This window comes from Apium graveolens, chromosome 3, assembly GCF_009905375.1.
Source record: "Apium graveolens cultivar Ventura chromosome 3, ASM990537v1, whole genome shotgun sequence".
Classification (NCBI taxonomy): Eukaryota; Viridiplantae; Streptophyta; class Magnoliopsida; order Apiales; family Apiaceae; genus Apium; species Apium graveolens.
Window position 1 is genome coordinate 6,537,401 of NC_133649.1, and position 23,614 is coordinate 6,561,014.

Below are 23,614 nucleotides of genomic sequence, written 5' to 3' on the forward strand. Positions count from 1 at the left end.
CCTTCCTATAAACCAATTACTACTTCTACTACAACTAGTTTTACGATACACATGTCTTCATTAATATTTTTATATTATTTAAAATTATAATAAATTTCTTTTTAATCATTACCTTATTAGTATATTTATAAATAATAATATAAATATTTGTTATTGCAGGGATTCGAACATGAATCTTGATAAAATATAAATAATAATATAAATATTTGTTGTTGGTTGGATTCGAACCTGGGAGTTTTAATATTGTATAAATAATAATATAAATATTCGTTATTGACGGGGTTCGAACATGAGAATTTGAGTAGTGTATATTCTTTTAGTATTTGAATCTAACGGTCCTGATCACTTGATTAAAAAGATCCGACGGTCGTAATTGAGGATAACCAAACCAACAAAAAAAAAACATACCAAATTATACATCTCTCTCCTTTTTCTTTTCTAAGTATTAATTGTAAATAAATGTTGAATTGAGCGATAATCGAACTCAAACCTACCTATTATTGTTACAGCATTTTTAAGAGTGCTGGGAATTGACTAGTTAAACAGTTACAAAAAACTAACTAGTTAAATTTTCATTCTCCTCTGCCCATTCTAGCCAAATTGGCTAGCTCTTTCATCACCTTGTTGTATAAATTAAAGCACAAAGACAAAACTGTATAGAGTTTGTTTGTTGCAGAAAGTGAGGATAGCAATAATAACATAAAATTGTATAAAAGTTTTTACTAATATTTTCATCAAATGAAAACAGAGACAAAATCATATCCTAGAAACAGTGACAAGAAAGTAGAAGTTGGAATACAGGATCATGGGATTATCTATTGCTAACGTTCTAACTTCTCGAAAGGCATGCATTTGTATATGACTATATGAGCATGACTATGCAGCTTCATTTTCAGAGCTTTCATTGACATCTGAAGCTTCCTGTTCCTGATGCTGCTGCTCTCCATTGTTTTCCAATTTAATCTTCTTATTCTCTTGCTTCCTTTGTTTTTTCTTTTGTCGTTTCAAACGCTTCTTCGCTGTGCGCTCTTCTGCAGCTTTTAACCTTTCCTCCCTTCTTAACATAAACTCTGCCTCTTCCTTCTTTCTCTGATAGTCAACATCCATCCGTGCAAGTCGATCTTGCTCCTTTCTCCTCATTTGCCGATACTGTACGAAGAGAAGTTTCAGGTAAAAGGACTATAATATTGCTAGGACTATAATATTGCTATGAACTTTCAAAATGTAAGTACATGGGAATGGTCTACTCCCTGCACTAAATTCACAAAAGAAAGTTCATATACATGCAGTTTTTTCTTTCTCTCTTTGTCAATGAAATTTCATAGTTTTGAAGATGCTCAGAAATTCCTCTACAGGTCATGTCTACCAAACCCAAGAAATTTTCAAAATAGTTCATGTCCTCGCAGCAATGCAATCAATCACAATTGCTTTACAAATATGGTTTATATACACACTTTAAAACTATCGAAACAGTTCATGTCCTGGCGCTTAGAGACTTTTGCCCTCACTCAACTTCAAATTTTGGTGGTAACACATTTTATATATAGTATATACACACCCTAAGCACATTTAACACATTTCATACTTTCTCAGTTGCCAAGATGAACTTATTTAACAAGTCTAAATATATAGTGTCCATACTTGCTAAAGCGATATTTACACCTGATGTTTCAGAATGTAGTTACTTATATCTATGTATCTAACCATTATATGTTATGTCCTAGCTCAGGTAGTAAAACAAAGCAATTACATAGATATGACACAGGCTATATTTAACATTTTATTTTTTCATATTATTCCCATTCCCAAGAAAATCTAAAGTAGTGTATCCTAGTACTATTAAGAACAAGTAGCTATGGTCCGTTCTGCATGACATTAGAGTGAATATGTTTCTCATGACTTAGTACATTGCAGCCCAATTAGAATGATGAGTTTAAGTAATCAATAAAATACAATTAACAACTTCTGTGTACCATTCAGGTCTGTAGGTTTATATAGTTTCAACCTCTCTTTGCGATGCATTTTCTGCCAAAAACTTAATCTTACAAGGAAACCACATTTATACCCTACTAGATAAGTGATACGTGAGTACCTAATCCTTATTCTCCACTTCAATTCTTCATAAAAAAATTATAAAGTATAACTGAAGATGTAAAAAACCCGCAGTTACAATATATGGAAACAACCAGTCCCCATCTATCTATCATGAAACTGCTCCATTTCTAACCTTTAATATTTACAACTCGTTATATGTTGCCCTACGATTAAACTCGATTGTACAAAGAACAAAAATACTTAAGAATCCGTTCTAGCACATCGACATATGCATATCTCAAATATTTATATTCAGAAATTAGACAAAGTAGCTCAATCAACTAGTATTGAACACTTACAATAACCAATTTAATCCATCCACCTCAAATATCTAAACTAATGTTTACAAATACAGTTAAGAACAAGCAGCTGTGGCTTGTTCTTCATAACATCAGCGTGCATATGTTTCAAATGACTATTCAGCCTAATTACAATTATGAGCTTAAGTAATCACGAATATCAGTTAACAACTTTTGTGTAAAATTCAGGTCTGTAGGTTTATATAGTTTTAGCCTCTGCTTTGCAGTGCATATTCCACCAAAAAATTAATCTTAAAAAGAAGCCACAACAGTTATACCCCACTACTGGACAAGTATAATCTGAGTAACCGATCCTTATTCTCCAGTCCGATTCCTCGAAAAAAATTATAATGTCAAACTAGAGGAGTAAAAAATTGCAATTTCAGAACATGGAAATGAAGGATCCACATTTATCTATCATATAAGTGCTCAATATATACCACTCATTATATGTTGTCTTACAATTAAACTCGAATTTACAAGGAACAGATAATAACACTTAAGAATTGTTCTAGCACATTAGCTTATGCATACCTATAATATCTACAAAGTAGCTCAATGAACTCATATCGAACACTTGAAAGAACCAATTTAATCCATCCACCCTAGATATCAGCTTTACAATCACACTTTACTACAATCAATCCCGTCAAGTTTACGCAGATTATCACCTAAGTCCTTAGCCACTTTTAACACTGTAGTCTGTAGAGCTCAACTAAAACTAGATTAAAACCCTAAACACTGAATATCTAACATCGATAAACGAATAATCTCGATAAAAATTCTCCGAAACGTACAAAACTAAAAGGTTCAGAATACCTGATGGAAGTCACCGGAGCCAGAACCAGCGGAACTACCAGAAGTATTACTAACACGAACCGGAACGCACTCGAGAATTCTCCGAAGCTTGATTTCGATATCTTCATCCTCAGGCTTAGGCGCCGGTGGAGTATACTCAACAATCGCGCTCGAAGAATTCGCCGGAGGACGTGGCGGAAGCGCCGCCACTCTCTTCTCCGGCGCCGGCACTAGCTGCATTTCCAGCGGCTTAGAAGACATTGATTGAACACTAATTAAACCCTAGAAATCGAATTGAGGAGGATGTTTTAATATAATTGAATTGATTGTTTTGTTTTTTGATTGTAGAAATTTTGTAGTTGTAACGTTGATTCAAGTGATGAATTTGATTTTGGGTGGGTTAACAAAAATTGGGCGTCGGGTCGGTCCCTTTCTTTATAATGTCTCTTTCTGTTCAAACTTACTCAGCCGGATCTAACTTCTAAACCGCCGAGTCTAATCCCAAACGCAACTGTGTAAAGAAAAAATACCCCAAATATCACTTTCGGTGAAATGACCCTCAATGTCACTTTTTAAATTGTTGGCCCCAAATATCACTTCAAAATCGGATTTCAGTTGAAGTTTTTCAAAATAAATGAAAACGCGGTTTAAAATTTTTCTCTAACAAAACGCATCTTGGAGTCATGTTCAGTAAACTTTGTTTCATTTTTCTTTTAAAATAAAAGAAAAATGCAATTTCGTTTTATGTTTTTTTATAAAAGTTTGGTTTCAAACTGTGTTTTTTATGAAAACGCAATTTCAAAAATTGTTTTGGTCAAAAACGCAGTCTTATCTTTAGTTTATGGATATAAAACGGGGTTTCAAACTTAGTTTTTCGTAAAAACGCAAATTCTAACTGAGTTTTTCTCGGGATACGGAAAAAAAAAATAAAACAAAACCAAAACGCAAATCCAAAATAAGTTGATATGAAAACTAATCTTGAAGTTGTGTTTTGCCCCGCTAAACATGAATTGAAGTTATGTTTTCAATCTAAAAAAAATATTGAAAATGAAACACGGAACTCCGTTTTTCATTAAAAAGAAAAACATAACACGAAACTCTATTTTAGAATGACATTTGGGGTCATATTTTGATAAAGTGACGTTGAGGGTCATTTTACCCCAAATAGTGATATTTGGGGTAAACACCCACGAGTAAATATCACAACTGTAAATAAAATATGATTAGAAAACTTGATAATATATACTTCTTCTGTCCCTCCCAATGGTTATTATTTCTAAGAAAGTGTGTGGCACGCATTTTAAGTTGAATAAAAAATATAGTTCTATAATCTTTTTTTATAAAAAAAATCTGAATAAAGGTTTAAACATTCTACTTTTATTCGGAAAAATAAAATTTTAAAAAAATTATAGAACTATATTTTATATTCATCTTAAAATGCGTGTGAGATCACTGTCTTAGAAACGATAACAATTGGTTGAGATTGAGGGAGTAATTGTTATTTATTTTATATTTCTCAATATATATATAGACAAGTGTTTAAATACAAACCAATATTAGAATACAAACTTCAAACTACAAACTAATAGCAGCCACATGTTTAATCATTTTCTCTCTCCTCCATTTGCACATATTTATATATATATATATTCCCCATCGTTTTTAATTTGACTTTTCCCATTAGTCGGTTAATTTTTGTTTTAAAAATAGCATCAATTTGCATAGCATATTTGCTATATTTTGACGACAAGTCAATATTTAAGCTTACCTGAATCATTAAGCTCAAATCAATACAATTCTAGAAACCAGTAGATTTTAGTGATTTTCGTAGGCATAATTAGTAATTTATTGCCGAAATATATCAATATGGTATTCATACTAATTGTTGGAGGATGTAGAAAAAATACAGTGAAGAGATTTTAAAAAGAGTTCACCAATTAACGGGAAAAATTCAATTAAAAATGGGGGAATTATGTGGAATTGTCTGTGGGAGGGTATATTTAAATTGGGTGTGGTATTACGTATTTTAATTTAGTTTGTATTGGAGTAAAACTCTATATATATAGTTTCATTCCATGAATAACTCTCTTATATAATCGTGAAGAATTATTATTTAAAAATATATAATTTATTTTATTTTGATAATATATAGTTACAAATTTTAATTACCAAGTTAAAAAGTAACGTTACACAATTTTTATTTAAAAAATCATTGAAATTTAATGAAAAAGTTTAAAGTGACTATAGTAGAATCGAGTTTATTTTTATTCAAATTATTTACTCAATAAATCAAAATATTAAAAATTATATATAGTAAATTCAAATTACAATTACACTAGGGAAATAAAACCTTACCAATTCAAATTACACTTAAGTGAAGGACATTTGACATGAATAATGTTTATTTTTCATTTTAATTTGAATTATTTACTAAACGATGGAAATTAAACCTAATCACTATTATAATTAGTACCATTTAGTTCATATTTTAATTTAAATAGTTTTCAAATATTATAATGTCCAATAACTAAATTACCCGCTCTTTATCCACCGCCTCACAATTAATCTGTACTATATAAAAATCCTCCAAGCTAGCCAAGACAAAGTAATTTCGTATGCACTTAAAAGAGAGTTTTCCTAGTAAACAACCACCTGACAATCTTACAAAAAAAAATATTTGCATCAAAGGACTCAGTTTATAAATCTTTTCCTTAACAATCAGATTTTATTAACTGTTATTAATGCTTTCATATAAAAATTAATAAATTGATGAAACCTTTCCGCAACAAAAGTGCAAATCATTACTAAATAAACTAAGATGACATGTCAAAATTATAAGGGTTAAAAGAGCTTATTACACAAAAGATAGTCACACACATTTAGCAAGACTGGACTCATACTATATAATATGTTTGTTAATAAGTTAGAACTAATTGAACTGAACAACCAAATAAATTACCTGACCAAGCTTACTTCCAGGTACATACAAAATAAACACCGCATAACGTATCGAAGTATTGAACAAATTGTACTCAGAGAATCTCTACCATTATAGGTATTGTCTACCATCACGGGAAGACAAAACCTATAATTATATCCGCACAACACATAAAATTAGTATGGAAATATCAACTCAGACCTCCATTAACACTACCAAGTTATGCTCTTTTTACTCTAAATCCCATAAATCATAATTAATTAAAATTGAATTCTATCACCTTCAAGAAATATTGGTAAATTATCCGTAATCAACAAGAATACAAGGGACCCAACAACCAATAGAACCCAAACCTGAAAGACAGATAGCTTTATATAATTCGACATTATAAAATCCTCTTTTAATCCACATTCTTATCAAATTCAGTATGCTTAGAAAAAAAACAATTAATTAGCTCAAGAAAAGGGTCAAAATCAATATTGGATATATTGAATACACACAATTACACAAGTGCCGCATAAAAAGATAAAATTTTGAACCTAAATCAAAGTAATAACAGACAACCCACCTTCAAAGTCATCATTTTATAATTGAAAACACAAAAAAGAATCACAATTTCCAGATTCAAATTTCAAGAATTATAACAAATAGGAATAAATTAACAAACCCCCTTAATAATTCAATTCAGTTTACTCCCAAAACAATTAACAAGAACAATTATAAATAATAATGGGAAGATAATCACCTCAAGTAAAGATTAGAAGCCTCTTAGTGGGTTGTTTCTAAGTGGCTTATTTCTAATCTTCTTCCAAATGATTGATGAAGAGAGAGATGGGGGTGAGAGAGATACAAGAATATACGAGAGAGAAAGGTAAGAGAGATATAAGAATGTATGAGAGATAGAACAAAGCTGCTTGATTAAAGAAGATATCACGAGCTGTTTGATTTTGCTGAAATCGCTTTCGATCGCTTGTATTTTGTGTTTGTTTCTGGGTTGGGTCGGGTATAATGGTAGTTTCTGCGTGTGTCTGTGTGTAAAGAAAAACGACTACCGCAATGTTTCACCGCGGCTTCCGAAATGAAACATTGCGGTAGTAGGTTCATGTTTATTTGATATTCGATATAATATTTAATATTATTAATATTTTCAAATATTCAAATATTTCCATTTATTATTAAAAATATTGAATAATTAAAATATTTAAATATCAAAATATTTTCCTTTATTATTTTAATATTTATTATTAAATATTTGAATATATTAATTTTATTTTAAAGTTTCAATACTTTTAAAATATTGAATATTAAATATTAAATATAATATTTAATAATATTATAAAAATATTTTATAGTATTTTTTAATATACAATCTTTAATCAGAAATATTAAGAATAATATCTTATTAAATTAATATTTATGTAGATAAAAAAGCATTGATAAATGAATTAATATAGAAAAATGGCAAAAAGGGAAATGAAGTGTGTGGGCCACTACCACAATATTTCATTGCGGCTGTCGCAATGAAACATCGCGGCAGTAGAGGATCCCAGCCTTCTGTTTACCGTATCATCGATACTGATTTGTTGGTTGTAAGAAGTGCCTATTTAACTATGGCTGTGAATAGGGCCCTATATATATATATATATATATTTGTTGCAACAATTCCATTATAACTACCAAAAACAAAAATAATATTGCAACAAGATTAGACATAACGATATATATATATATACATTCAAAAAATAAAAAATAAAAAAGATAATTTTTAAAAACCGTGTATCGCACGAGTTATAAGGTACTAGTATTTTATAAATTGTTGAATAAGATCATTCATATAAAATAACTAAATAGATTTTGGGGGGGGGTTTATTTTTTTTTTTGAAAAATACCCAAGTTTAAATTATTATATTATTTGTAAAAATATATTCATTTTATTAAAAAATATAAAAAAATCATTTTTTACAAAAAAATCAATTTTCTGCAACTTAAAGTGACCTCGATAAATTTTCGCAATTTCAGGTAACTAAAAAAATCGATTCAATTATTTGCATATTTGGTTGATTTAGTTTCACCTCATTTTTGCAAATATTTTTAGAAGATAATAAAATTACAAAAAATATAGAAAATTAATATATTTTGTAATTTCTTTTATATTTTTATATAATTTTTTTAAAGATATAACAGAATATTTAAAAATAAGTTCTAAATTTCATCTAATTTTAAAATTCAAAAAAAAAAATGGAAACCAAATGATTTTTTCCAAATATTCTAATAAAACACAGAAATATTTTAATTTAAAAGTGTAAAAAAATCGTGAAGGGGGCACCTGGGGTTCAAAGTTTGAAAACCCTAAACTCTTGCAAAACCTTCGAGCTTCAAATAATCTCTCTGTTGTCACCCAAATGGCTGTAAGTAATTATCGCTTTCATGAATTCAATTTCATCTTTCATCTATTTAATTATATTATTATTACTCGTGTGTATTTGTTTTCACTCTTTTTTTTAATTCTCATTCTTTTAAATTAGGGTTGTAATTCAATTTTACCGGGTGCTTTAAACTTATGCAATTGTTCATGATTTTTGTATCTAACATGTTAAATAATTGGAATACAGAGATTAGGGGAAAGGGTTTATTAGATAGCAGACGCCATAATAATGCGTGTTTTTCGTGATTTCCCCTAATTTGTTGGGGTTAACTTACAACTGAATTACTATTAGTTTTAGATGGAACATAGTTTTTTAGGGAATTTACATTATTTTTTTTAAGGGAAATTGTATAAATGTACGAACATTGAATAGTTTATATTCAAATTTTACTTTACGAGAGCTTGAGAGAGAGCACGATAATGTGCGTCAAGTCGTCAACTACGATGTATTTTCTTGTTAGTGTTGTAATATGCCCGAGGTACTGGTTATTATGTAGTTGATGGATTTTATGCTGTGATTTATTGTTTTCTATTGAATAAATTACCCCCTTCTTGGTGAAGGGTGCTTCATCTTTTCCCGATCCTGATATAGAGCTATTCTTTTCAGGTTTATAAACTAGTGTACCTTTTATTCACGTTCGAGAAATGTGCTTTATGCTCAACTTAATAGCTTAAATATTTGAGTTGTTAAAGTAGTTTATAGTGATGAATTGGCTGTCTTAAACGACAGGCGATTGTTACATTAGAGATTCCACCAGATGTACTTAACTTGGGATCTGGAATGGTGAAACTTAAAGCTAATAGGGATATTTCCTTTTAGTCAGTTACTGGTAGCATTCTGCACTAGTAAAAGTTGATCACTGTCAACTCTAATACCAAGACTGCTGAAAACTCTGAAATGGTGTCTAATTATTCATCCATGTTTTGTTTAGTTGATAGGTTGTATTGCCAATTGTCATGAGCTTCAGTCTTTTAGGAAAATCTTCCCCTATAACAGTAATACTTATTGTTAAATGCTTATGTTTTTAGTGCCTGACTATTTTTATAAATAATTTTTGAAAACTTGAAATCAATTATGTTCCTCATGCAACCAGTAATCCTCCTGGAATAGTGATTGTGCTATGGCTCAGTTACCCATGGATTGTTATTTGTTGCTAATATACTGTATTACTGTTTATTGCAGACTGTGCCGGTTAATCCCAAACCATTCTTGAACAATTTAACTGGAAAGCGTGTCATAGTCAAACTCAAATGGGGAATGGAATACAAAGGTACTATCTCACATTTTTTTTTGTTGAGTGCATCTAAGAAATTTGTGTAGTTGCCATCTGCCCTTTCCAAATGCACACCGTATATGTTTATCCTCGGACTTAATATTTTAATAATTGATACTTCTCTTTGCAGGATTCCTCGTCTCTGTGGATTCATACATGAATTTGCAGGTAAATTTATGCTCCAACTCATTAAACTTACAATATGTTTTGTTTTTGGATTTGCTTTCTCTGTATTAAGGTTGTTATTATTAGTTTACTTATACATGACTTATGATTTGTTATGATATCGCCGATGCCAATTTAATATTGCAGCTTGCAAACTCTGAAGAATATATTGATGGACAGTTCACAGGAAACCTTGGAGAGATACTGATCAGGTATCATATTAGCCATTAGGGATCTCACTATTTAGTTGGCTTATGTGTTCTCAAGTTCTTTCGTTATCTGATAATTTAGAAGCTCGTAGTCGTGTAAGTATTTATAAGAGAAAGTTAATTATATGACAACTTAGTAGTAAACTCACAATAACTTTGTATATTGTTCATATAATTTCATCAAGTTAAGTTCCATGGAGACTATGGTTTAGTTGGAGATTGTAGAGACCATATATGTTCAGCAAGTAAAATATGTGCATAACATATTATGCAAAACAAAGACCGTCATATTGGATATCTTATGGACCACGTATGTTATGTTTGCAAAACATTAATATACGTACTATTCCATAAAGTATGTTATGTAGCTATTTTACTTGCAGAAACATATACAGTCGCCAACTAAAGTTTGGTTTTCAAAGGATTTTTCTGTAATTTTATTTACTAAAATAGTGTTTTATATTTGTTCTGCAGGTGTAACAATGTACTGTACATGCGTGGGGTGCCAGAGGACGAGGACCTGGAGGATGCGGATCGCGACTAGAAGTCAACCCCTGTAATCAACCCGTGTTTTTAAACATTGTATGCTTATGGTTTTATGTTAGTTTTAACATAATTTTGGCTACTTGGTAAAATGTGTTTTGTTTGCTAAGGCAAGCCCCATAAAGACCACTGCTGCTTAGTTTTCAAGTGATGCTCCGGAATACATGTGTTGCCTGCATTTGATTGCACAAGTTTTCTTTCGAGACATTCGATTAACGCTATATGTAATCTTACATTTTGATTATAATTTTCTTAAACATTTATGGTTGTCGGTTTTGTATGTGGTTCATAGTTAAATTCTAAGCAAGGCACAGTAACATATTTATATTTCTTTAACGTTTTAAACTCTGCTGATAATATTATACAACTGCTTGGTGCAATTGTTCATGTGTTTGAGGCTTTTCGTAGGGAGGCTTTGTTATATTAACAAATTCAAAATAAAACACAATCAAGTATATCCCTTACTCCCAAGTCACAAGTGTGGTCTAGGAATAGTGCCATAATTCCTCTAAAGAAATCAGACTGAAAATGTAATTGTGAAAATTTCTAAATTATTGAAAATTTTGTACCACAATATGTGAATCTTTAAAGGCTAGTTTGCACGACTAAGATTTTCTAAATAGTATTTAGTGAGTGTAGAAAATCAGAAAAACCTGTATTAGACTCGAAAAAGTGAGCACTGCTGCACTGATGTGTACTGCATAGTGATATTCCCGGTTTAATAATATGTGGACGGCTGACGTGGATGGTGGGACAATATTAGTATAAAATTTTATCAAAATCTATTAAGATTGGTCTGAAAATAATCTCTCACCAAACTTGGTAAGAAATAATCTCAGAATAATAATATTAATCATTTTTAAAAAAAAGTTTAATAGTTAAAATAGGTGAGGGTTGATGATGTGGTTGGTGGGACAATTTCGGTATAAAATTTGGATCAAAACTTACCGAAATTTGTAGGTTTTGCGTTTCACATTAATTTTAGTAAATTTTGATGCTTGCGCGTATAAAATTTGAACCCGGCTTAAAATAATTCCTACCAAATTACATGTTATTAGAAACTGCTCTACCATTTACTACCCATTTTTTCTAGTTCAATTTGTTTAGTGTGAAAATGTCGTTTTTTTTTAAGTGGAGTAAGTGAGCCGAAGAAGGATCAGTGTTACAGATTTCGGAAATCGGAACTATTCGGTTACGATACCGATTTACAATTTATTGGATGATTTTTAAAAAATCGAATGATTAATCGGCGATTTATCGGAAATCGATCAAATCGGACAAATATTTTTGACCGATTTATTGGCGATTTTTTGAAAATCGGCCGATTTCTATAACAAAGAGAAGGATTACGGGATAGCTGATGACTTCACGTGACACCCCCCATACGGCCCCAGAAATTGGGCAGTTCACGTGAGCATACACCTTATGGGCGAGGTGTGGGAGTGGGGGCGATAACGTTATGGCAAAAGCGTTCTTTGAGGAAGAAGCCATCAAGAGAGGCAATGTGATTTGTGGGTGAGTCATCGGTTTTGTGTTCTTTCATATGCTGCCACGTATCTGCTTCTGCTTCAACGTTCATCCGGTGCATGCATTAATCTCTGTATCTCACTCTAATTCACCATTATTTATATCACACTTCTATTATTACTCCATACACATTGAATATCACTAGTGAATGGAGATTCCCTTACATGTTTTGTCTTTGTTTCACTCATATCCTCAACCACAACCTTAATTTATTTATCTACCCTTTATAAAATCTTAAAATAAGTAGTTATCACTTAAAATAAATAAATAACTTATAAATTAAAAGTAGATTAATCATTATAAGTTATGTAATGCAGAGAGATTCTGCACTATCTCATGCTGCCGTTTCTCTTGTTTTCATTGATCTTCTAACTCCAAATATTTCTCGTGCATATAAATCTGAAACACAACAAAACCAATAAATAAAGACAAATAAGTCGATGTAATTATGCATAATCAAAAGGCTAAGTATATATGTTATATAAATGAAAAATCCCACGGCAATTTTGTTTAAACCAAAAAAGTCCCTTTTGTTAGACATAAAAGTCCATAACACATATAGTCATTGACGACTAAAAAACCTTCATATAAGGCCAAAAACCCTCAAGTAATATAAATAAATGAATGTAAAATTTAATTTAACCCTTATTAATTATTAATCAACTTTTAAAAATGATAGTTTTGAAATAATATTAATACATTTTAATTGAAAATAAAAAATGAAAATACATTATCAGGAAAAAATTATTTTAGGAGAACCTATTATTACGGGACAGAGGGAGTACAAAGAAATAAATCATTTATATTGAGGCATAAGCATGGGGCAAAACACATTTATATATGTCAAATAGATGAGAAGGAAATAATTTAATATGTTAAATATATCTCTATATATACATATTTAAGCTAAAAATATAGATATGTGTCCCAAGAAACGACCACATTCGAAGATAAAAACCATGTACGATGACTCGATGAGCAAGTTGCAGATATACATAACGTCATGATTTGTTAAGGTGGAGAATGGGAGGTTCATTTCTTTTGTAGTCTTTGAATACATCCAACACAAGTTTGTTCGTACAACTCATCCGCTTAGATTTTCTGTTACTTTTCTTTTGTTTGCTTCTACCTCTGATTAATATCAATATAGCTGATCATCATGTAACTAAATATATAAGTTGCGACCTAGATAAATCTGTCTTCTCCTCCACTGGTTTTAGATGATTATAAGGTGATATATTTCTAACTTGAAGAAGTTAAAATTTTTTGGGGCTTTTGAGTTTCTGGGAGCCTAAGCGCAAGTTTTATTCACCTGTAGCCAGGACCACCCATGTTTCCGGCCAGGTTTCTACCACAATAGTCCAGATCACGGGCCACTGGTCATGAATAATGAATAGTCCCATATAGTTATATGGGATAGTTGACTGAATTCACGTGACACCCATGCAGGGTGAAAGATTGGGGGGGGGGGGGACAGGAGACAGGGATAATCATCCTGATAAAATAATGAATGTTGAATGGTATGGGCAGTTTTGAGGCCTTCCGGTATGGGAAAGGTGGTGGTGTATTGGGGAAGGAGCAATGGGCACTGTGATTTGTGGGGTGAGTCATGTGTTAGTGTTCTTTCATATCCTGCCAGGCTGCCACGTATCAGCCCTCTACTTAATTAGTCCCTGCATGGGGTTCATGCATGTATGATGAATTGATGATTGATGCATTCTCCTCTTGCCTCTTCTTACTGATCTTTACTGTATTTATTAAAATCGCCTCACACTGTATAATAGAATGTAATGTACCGTACGTATAGATATTTTATATATGGGTCCTGTTAACCACAGCCCTTAGGGCTGTTGATAAAAACATAATTTTCAACATATGGCAAATTCTGATTTGTGCTTATATTGTATATGCAAGGGTTCGGGTTAAATTTATGAAAGTAAGAATAAATTTTGATAGAAAATACACATGCATTTAATGCTTACTGTAATTTTGTATTATAGATACTAGTTTACATATTTCAAATTATCAATAAATTAAATTTTTACTATATTTATATATAAATACTAATTTTTTAGATAAATAAACCCCATCACAGTACAACGAATTTTCATGATATGGTCTATGCGGTTTTTGAGATTATGCGGTACATGTGCTGTTTGAAAATTTAATCAAATCGCATTTGCAGTTTGGTTTATAATTTGAGTAAAAAATCGTATTGTCCGCGTTGCGATCACTCCTAATCCTACCAACCTTTAGAGTCGGTCATGCATGAGATTTCAGGAATTCTATTACAAATCATTTTATGAGGTTCTAAAATACATAAATCATGAAATTTCATATATATTAATTTAATGAAACTATATATAATAGCTCCGTACGGAGGGAACGAGTGGCGGGGAAAATATTAATATACGTTTGTACTCTATAAGAATATAAACTAGCTATTCTTTTAGTATGTTATAAGATCAGGCCCACAATAAAAGATAAAAACCATGTCCGATGAAGCAAACCGTGTGACAAATTTGAATTGTATTAAATATATATCATCATGTTTCATTTAACGTGAAGAAATGGTGTTCATTAGGGGTGTAGAGACGAACTGCTCAACTGCATCCAACTGCTTGCAACCGAATCGTATATTGTAGATAATCGTGAAACGCAGGTTGGTTGTAGATTTAAATTTTAAAAACCGCTCATTCACAGTTTGGATGCAGTTTTAAATTTTTGAAAATCGCAACCGCAATCGTAACTCGCAACATATATTTATAATAAAATATATTTTCAGAAATGTAGTTGATATCATATAAATTAATAAGTATACACATTTTTAACTAATCTTAGGTTAATGTTAAGACTTCGTTCATAAGATTCACAATCATTATAAGATATATAACCAAACAAATGGAAAATGTAATTAACATCTAATTTTTTATCATTTTCTTTTTTCTTTTCTCTCGCCTCCATATTTTTTGTATGTTTTTAATATATTTGCTCTACACGGAGCATTAGTTTGTATTTTATTTTTGAATGGATTCGTTCAAGGCAGCCGCATTTGAGGGCATTCTTCCACATTTTTGCCATGCAAATAAAAAATTTATTGTACTTTTTGTTTTGTTTACCGTTTTTATATAAAATAAAAACTCGAAGCTTATTACGGGGTACGGATACAACCCTTCATAGCACCTAAACTACGATTTTTCTCAAGTCTTACCGAAATCGGATTTCCTTTTCGTGCCATAAGTCAGCTTTTCAAATATCTATAGAATGAGGGAAGATTTGTACAAGTTATACGTTTCGTCCCCACCACCTTGTGGAAAATCGTTAGGTATGAATATGTTAGATACCCGTGACTCGATTGGTGAAATAGTATCTCTCCCCCAAAAAGCATGTTTTTTTTTTGCAAGGCTATTTTGCTATTCTACAGCTTGAAAATGGCTCCTAAAGTTATTGAATTGCTCTGCTCCTAAGCTACTAAGCTATCTAGGATCCGAAATTCTTTGATATTAAATACCGTCCCCCCACGCCTTTCTTTTTTTCTTTTTGACAAACGGAAGGAAAAGACTGACCTATTTGGTACTTTTGCGTAATAATATAGTAGCGAGAGAAATTCTCGATAAGCGGAGCTTTGAATACATTTTAAAGCAAATCGAGCAGGGGAACAGGCCCAGAGCAAATTCTTTAACCAGAAAAAATTACTGTAAATAAGCTCATCCTAGGCATAAGCTCTACTTGAACTCAATATCTTCTATAAGGATATGTATTATCCACCATCACCTTATGGTATACCAACTCTAGGTGAAATATGCAGAGTCTTATTCAATCTATTCTTGGCCGAAAGCTTTGATCTTGGCTTTGCTCGAAAGTATCCGGCTGGCCCGGCCGAAAACGCCTGCCCTTCGACGGCAGGTTGATAATCTTATTCAAGTCCGAAAGAAAGGGGCTCCCAGGAATGAACAATTGGAGAATTTTTTTTTTATTATTGTTTCTAGAATATTATTATTATATATTATTATATATAAAATGATAAAAATAGAATCAATTAGAAAACCTGCCCCCTTTTCTATTCTATGTGGGTTTCATAATGTATTTTTGTTTTGAATAAAGAAGCGCACTCCTAGTTAGTGTAACGCAGGTCTTTTTCTCGGTTGACATCTGGGCTGTTTTTGGCTAACATAGAAAAAGGGTAGGATTCCGTTCCCGAGGGACCTTCAAATACTTCTACTCGTCCTGACTTGCTCAGCTTTCGACTAGAGAGTGGACCTTCTGGACATCCGGCGAAGGGTACGAAATAAATCAGATTTCTTTTTCGCACGTAACTTAAATTTGAATTATTAATATTTTAAATTTATTTTTTTACAAATTATTAATTATTTTAAAATAAGTGGTTCATGAACCGCAAACCGATCCGCAATAACCATAAATTCGCAACCGCAATTGACGCGGTTAACCACAAATGCGATTACTGATGACAATTTTTTAAAACCGATCTTCGCGATTTAGTTCAACTTTTATCCCAAAACCGATCTGATCCGAACATCGTACAAATCTAGTTTTCATTCCCTTTTCGCCCCACACAACTTTGTTCGTACAACCCCGTCCTTTCAACCTTCTATTACTCATCTTCAAACAAGACTCGGGAAACTTAAGTAAATTTCTACAAAATATTACTCTCTCTACCTTGTTCAGTTCACTATATATTTTTTAATACGTAGCATATATTTCAAAGTCACAAAGGAATTTTTGTAAATTAATTTTAAATTTTTTTAATTAAATTTTCAATTTAATATTAAATTTTCATTTACAAGAAAAAATATTTAAAATAATTTATGTAATTATACTTTACATGAGCATTAAAATACGTGCCGAACTCCGGTCGCTCAATATATAAATTCCAATAAAACGGAGGGAGTAAGTATTTACGAACTTTGAGTGATACTGGGATCCATTTTTTGTGTAACAAATATTTTAATAAAAATACAAGTATTATTTACGCAGTTCAGTGCTCCCTCCGTCCCTAAAAATATTTTATATTTGTGTCGGACACGTTTGTCAATACACACTTTTGATTGTTAATATCTTTAATTTCGCATTAGTATTAAATATAAAAATTAATTGTATTAAAGTACTCATAATACGAATTCAATATGATCACTCATGACTATATTTGATCTTATAAATTAGACGTAAATTAATAGTTAATCGCTTATCATTAAGAGTGTCTTAAGTCAAAATGAGAAATGTATAACGGGACGGAGGGAGTAGTTGATAATTGATATAGATAATTGAAGATATTGGTGGATAAGTTAATTAATCATTATAAAACTGAAAAATGCAAGTAAAGATAATGTGAATATGTGATTGTCGACCTATAATATCGACATCAATTAGTAGCCACTAGCATTACACGCGAAAATGACCTCTATTCAATCCATAAGCTCACTAAAACACAAGAAGATAAGGGGTTAGGAAAAGCTCATGCATGATAAAGAACACAGCTTATAAGTCGACTAATCTTGACAAATCCTTCATTTTCAATCGTCAGTTGTCACCCATTACAAAAATTATCTTAATAATTTCAAAATTTGCAAAAAATAAATTCAGAAATTAGAAAATAATAATTTTTTTGTATATAAATTATACTTGAGCACATGGGCGGATCCAAATATATATTTTTAAATGGACATCGAACAAATTTTGAAAAGACACTCTGATGATTTTGAATTTGATTATGACACTTTTATATATTTTATTTTAAATGATGAATTTTGAATAATATGATTTTCAGTTGTAGGTTTAAATTTTCATGTTTGCACTTATAGATGAATGTGTTGGATTTCAAATAAAATTCAAAAGCAATTTTTTTTACTTTTTTAAACATGTTATTTGTCAAAATTCAAAATTTTCAAATGAAATCCAGGTTTTCAAATACAATATTACAATTTTTTTTGTTTGTTTCTAACTCGGGTTCGAAGCTGGTTCCTGGGTCCACTAATATTATTTTTGTTTATTTATGGGATATTCAAAAATCTCGTCAAAAATAAGATACTGAAAATACACCTAGAAGGGGGTGAATAGGTGATTATGGCTAACTATGATTACTTTTAAATTTTACCCAATAATAACTTACTGAGATTTTACTAACAGAACTATAATCTGACAATGATAGTAAGCTTAGATGATTAAATGCAATGCAGAAAATAATGTGCAAAAAAATAAATAGAACACAAAAGAATTTTAGCCAGGTTCAACCCCTAAGCGCCTATGGTCTACGTCCTGGTCCCTTACCAACCTGGTAAGGGAATATATTATTGATCAATGAAAGTTACAACTGCAAGATACAACAATATATCTCACTTTATCCCAGCTGCTGATAATGGCTTGCTGAAACCCTATTTAAGAACCTGCTCTCTAAGTATTATACTACCCCGTAGTACAAACTCCTCTAACAAGTACCACTAAACCCTTGTTTCCCTTAGACAACTTATCCAGCAACTAATCAATATCAATCGAATAATAAAGAGATTACAACTCAAACTATAGACTCTCTAAGATATAACGTGTATATATAATTAAGAGCTCGAGAATATTATAAAATCAATAAAGTTCAGTGAGTAGTGTTTTTGCTTGCAATTAGTTAGTTTTGAAAATCTGCAAGAATGCTCATATATCAACACACATTAACGTTTGAAACAACCTTAACAAATTACAACGGCTAGAATCCAATTCTAGCGTTTAAGATCGTTGGGATGGTTTCCAACGTTCATGTATACATTAGATATAAGAGAAACATTGATGTTCAACGTTCAGAAACATCTCTTCTATTTTGTAGAGTATAAAACGATTTTAACAGTTTGTAGAAGATAGAGTTTGATAGAAAAACAAACTCCTACAATTTAGGAAATCAATTTGAATAAGTTAAAACGGTTTATACTTGAGCTCTCTATATATAATGCACGTATGTTATATTAGAGAGAAGTTCCTATAATATCTCCATGAAATTCGACTTCCTTGTTGAATCTGGACTGTGTATGTTGGCTTGCTGTTATTATGAGTAATGTGATCATAGCTTGCTGAAATAGATCACTGACTTAAAACAGTTTGCTGTCATGATTTTTTTTGACAAACAAAGGAATTTTATTAAATAACCAAATCACTCCTCAAAACATTCTTGACCTTAACAGGAATAGACCTCCTATCGAAAACTCGATCTGGAAAAGAATATGACAAACGAGCTAATGCATGAGCCGCCATATTTGCAGATCGTTTAACAAAAAATAGAGATACTGTGTTTAACTCCGCCAACATGTCCCGACAGGATTGAACCACCTGCCCGAGAGGAGACACCATTGGCGTTTTGCTACGGATTGCCTGGACAACAATCAGGCTATCCGATTCCACCACCACCTTGCTGCATCCCGTTCTTTTAATCCAGCTGATCACTTCTTTAATCACCACAGCCTCAGCCATTGCAGCTGACACCAGGCCTGGAAGCAGTTTAGTATGCGCCTGAAGGAGCTCCCCATGATCATCCCTTACAACAAAAGCCAAACCTGAGGCATTATACTCCAAGAACGTTGCTGCATCTGCTGAGATCTTCATATATTCAGACTGTGGTGCGACCCAAAACTCCTTTCCGTCACCTTCAATGAAGTTATGGTAACGTGATGGTTGTTTAATCTTTTGGGCTAAATTCCATTGTAAAAGAAACTGTGTAGCTTTTGCTATAACGACATTCAAACGGGTATAATTCTTGTTCCACACAAACTCATTTTTGGCTTTCCATAACGACCAGCAGACAGAAGCCACCTCTGCTATTTTTTCTTTTGCACATACCTCAAATATTTTCTGCCACCATTGAAAGAAATTATAGCTTCCATTCACACTGAATCTGGGAAGGACTATTTGCCAGCACTGAGTTGCCAATGTACAGTGACACAATATATGCTCCACTGTTTCCTCTCCATTTCTGCAGACTTGACAAACTGAGCTTACTGGCACTTGTTTCTGTGATAACATCACCATTGTAGGCAGACAGTTCGATAAGGCTCTCCACATAAAATTCAAGACCTTGGGCGGTGCCTTGACTCTCCATGTCTTTCTCCAAGCACTCGTCTGATCTTCTTGACGCCATAAGTTCTTTTGTTCTTGAAGTAGCCTATACGCACTTCGGACAGAGTACATGCCCGACGCTTCTTTTCCCCAATACACTTCATCTTCCTCACTGCTGTCTGTCAGAGTTATACGTCTAATGCACTGCTGATCCCGAGTGTTGAACAAATCCCTTAGGATTTCCTCATCCCACCCCCTGTGATCCATAGCCATTAATGCACTCACCTTGTAATTTTCTAAGCCTTGGACCGCTGAGGTTATAAACGGGTTATGATCATCTAGAAGCCAGGGCTGATCAAGAATATTAACAGAGTTTCCCGAGCCAATTTTCCATCTCATTCCTGCTGCAATCACGTGTTTAGCTTCCCAAATGCTGCGCCAAACAAAACTGGGATTGTTCCCAATTTGAGCATCCATAAACGAGCAATCTGGGAAATAGCGTGCCTTAAACACCTTACTCACCAAGCTGGAAGGATTTTTGATGAATCTCCAACCTTGTTTCCCAAGCATGGCTAGATTAAAATCTCTAAAATCTCTAAAACCCATTCCCCCTCTAGATTTGTGGCGACTTAAGCGATCCCAACTCATCCAATGAATACTTTTACTGGCTGTCTTCTTAGTGTTCCACCAGAACTTCGAAATGCTTCTCTCCACATCTTTAGTAATTTCTAAAGGAAGAAGAAACACGCTCATCGCGTACGTTGGCAAGGACTGAATAACTGCCTTTACTAATACCTCCTTCCCACCTTGGTTAATCAATTTTCCATCCCAACTTTGAGCTCTTCTTTTAACCTTATCTTTCAGAAAACCCAGAGTTGCTACCTTGCTTTTTTTCATCATATTGGGCAGTCCCAGATACTTACTATCATCCTGAGCTTCTGCAATTTGTAAGGTACTGCAGAGTTGTTGTGTATCATTCGTCCTTGTATTTGTACTAAAGAAAACCGAGGACTTATCGAGGTTAATCTGTTGACCCGAAGCAAGCTCAAATTTCGCTAAAATCTCCACCAGTTTTTGAACTTCACTTTCTCCTGCTTTACAGTAAAAATATGAATCATCGGCAAACAACATGTGCGTAATACTTGGAGCTCGTCTGCAGACCTTAACCCCCTGGATCATTTTTTGACTTTCAAACCTGTGAAGCATAGCCGAAAGACCTTCTGCACAGATAATGAACAAATACGGAGATAACGGGTCTCCTTGGCGTAATCCTCGGCTTGGCATTATCGGACCAATCTCCCTCCGAGCATGCACAATTTGGTATGAGACAGATGTGACACATTGCATAATGAGATGCACCCACCAGTGATCGAACCCCATCTTTATTAAAACAGCCTGAAGATAACTCCATTCGATTCGATCATATGCCTTGCTCATGTCAAGCTTCAAGGCCATATATGCGTCATTCCCCCTTCTTTTTCTCTTTAAAGTGTGCATTACTTCATAAGCAATTAATACATTATCTGAGATCAGCCTCCCTGACATAAATGCACTTTGATTTTCAGATATCACCTGATCAAGCAACATTTTCAACCTGTTAGCAACCACTTTAGTAACAATTTTTACTAACACATTGCATAAAGAGATAGGACGCAGATCAGTCACTGTGGCTGGGGATTTTGTCTTCGGAATGAGTACAATGTTGGTGGCATTTAACTCCTCCATTAAAACGCCAGTGCTGAAGAAATTCTGAACCAAATTGACCACATCCTTCCCTACGATTTGCCAGTGCTTTTGATAAAAACCAGGTGTCATTCCATTCGGTCCAGGCGCTTTGTCCGGATTCATTTGGAATAAAGCCTCCTTAACCTCCTCTGCTGTAACCTGGCCTAACAGCTGATCATTCTGGGACCTTGATACTGTTGTTGGGACATAGCTCACTACTTCATGCCATTCAACCTGAGTGGCTGTGAACAGACTCGTGAAGTACCCTGACATTAAGTCTGCCAGTCCATTCTCCCAATCCATCCATTGTCCATACTCATTTTTAAGCTTATGAATATGGTTATTTCTTCGTCTGTTGGAAGCAAAAGAATGAAAATATTTGCTATTTTGGTCGCCAGCCTGCAGCCACAGCTGTTTTGACCTCTGGCGCCAAAAAATCTCTCTGATTTAATATTTTTATTAATTAATTTCTAGCTTCCCTGTACCGCAGCTTCGAATCCTCATCTCTCCCCCCTCTGAACTGCTTCATCTCAGCTTTACAATTCTTGATTATGTTACCAAAGCTTCCAATTATTTCTTTTCCCCAAATTGCCAGACTATGACTGCATGTTTTTATTTTCTGAGTGACACTAGCTTCACTATCGCTGCTCCAACCATCTCTGACTAGCACCTCACACATAGGTTCAACCATCCAGGCGTTTTCAAACTTAAATCGATATGGAGTTATAACTCTCGAAATAACTTGGGGAACTAGCAATATTGGACTATGATCGCTTGTAGTACCTTCCACATTATATAGTTTTGCCATGGGAAACATGTCAAGCCACACCTCGGTTGTCAGAGCTCTATCAAGATGCACCTCCATCCATTCATCTGTGTCCCTCCCCCTTTCCCATGTGAACTGATGCCCCACCAATTCCATATCTGTAAGACCCGCATCCTGTAGTGCTTCATTGAACCCTTCTATTAACGAGCTTGGGTAAGGCAAACCTCCAGTTTTGTCTCTAATATCCACCACATTATTCATATCTCCGATTACACACCAAGGTAAGTTTGAATCTCTTGCCAGATTGCGAAGCAAGTCCCGGGTGTTGTATCTTAACGTTCTGTTAGGTTCCCCATATAGTCCAGTCAGCCTCCATGCAGGCCCATTTTCCATATTAACTTTTACGTCAATGTGGTTCTGAGAATACCCCAGAATCTCCACCTGATCATTCTCTTGCCAAAGAAGAGCTAAACCCCCGCTTCTACCAATGCAATCAACCACGAACATACCCTGAAATCCCAACCTCATCTGTACCCACTCCATTTTCGACTTCCTCGGTAAAGTTTCACATAAGAATATAGCCATGGGCTTTTCTTGACGTACGACGTCCGATAGGAACTGAATATTTCGAGGGAGGCCCACCCCTCGGCAGTTCCAACTGAGTGTTTTCATAATGGCCGGCGGGTCTGCTGTGCAGATCCCGCCAAAAATCCGTTTTTTAAACTCAAGTTTGCCAACCTACCTTCTTCCTCCATGTCTGTATCTTCTGTGTTGTTACTCCCTGCTAGCCCAGCTTCTATGG

General features: G+C 33.3%; 2 protein-coding genes across 2 annotated transcripts; one reads left to right on the forward strand and one right to left on the reverse strand.

Moving 5' to 3' along the window:
- Positions 1 to 705: 705 nt before the first annotated feature.
- Positions 706 to 3,692, reverse strand: LOC141711524 (uncharacterized). Its single transcript, XM_074513999.1, has 2 exons — positions 3,213 to 3,692; positions 706 to 1,149 (listed from the first exon to the last, which is right to left on the reverse strand). The coding sequence occupies exons 1-2, from the start codon at positions 3,450 to 3,452 to the stop codon at positions 877 to 879; spliced, it is 513 nt and encodes a 170-aa protein (XP_074370100.1). The 5' UTR covers positions 3,453 to 3,692; the 3' UTR covers positions 706 to 876.
- A 4,745-nt stretch (positions 3,693 to 8,437) lies between these two features.
- On the forward strand, positions 8,438 to 11,004 carry LOC141710549 (putative small nuclear ribonucleoprotein F). The gene is made up of 5 exons (XM_074513106.1): positions 8,438 to 8,537; positions 9,738 to 9,825; positions 9,959 to 9,996; positions 10,141 to 10,205; positions 10,677 to 11,004. The coding sequence occupies exons 1-5, from the start codon at positions 8,532 to 8,534 to the stop codon at positions 10,744 to 10,746; spliced, it is 267 nt and encodes an 88-aa protein (XP_074369207.1). The 5' UTR covers positions 8,438 to 8,531; the 3' UTR covers positions 10,747 to 11,004.
- Positions 11,005 to 23,614: the final 12,610 nt, after the last annotated feature.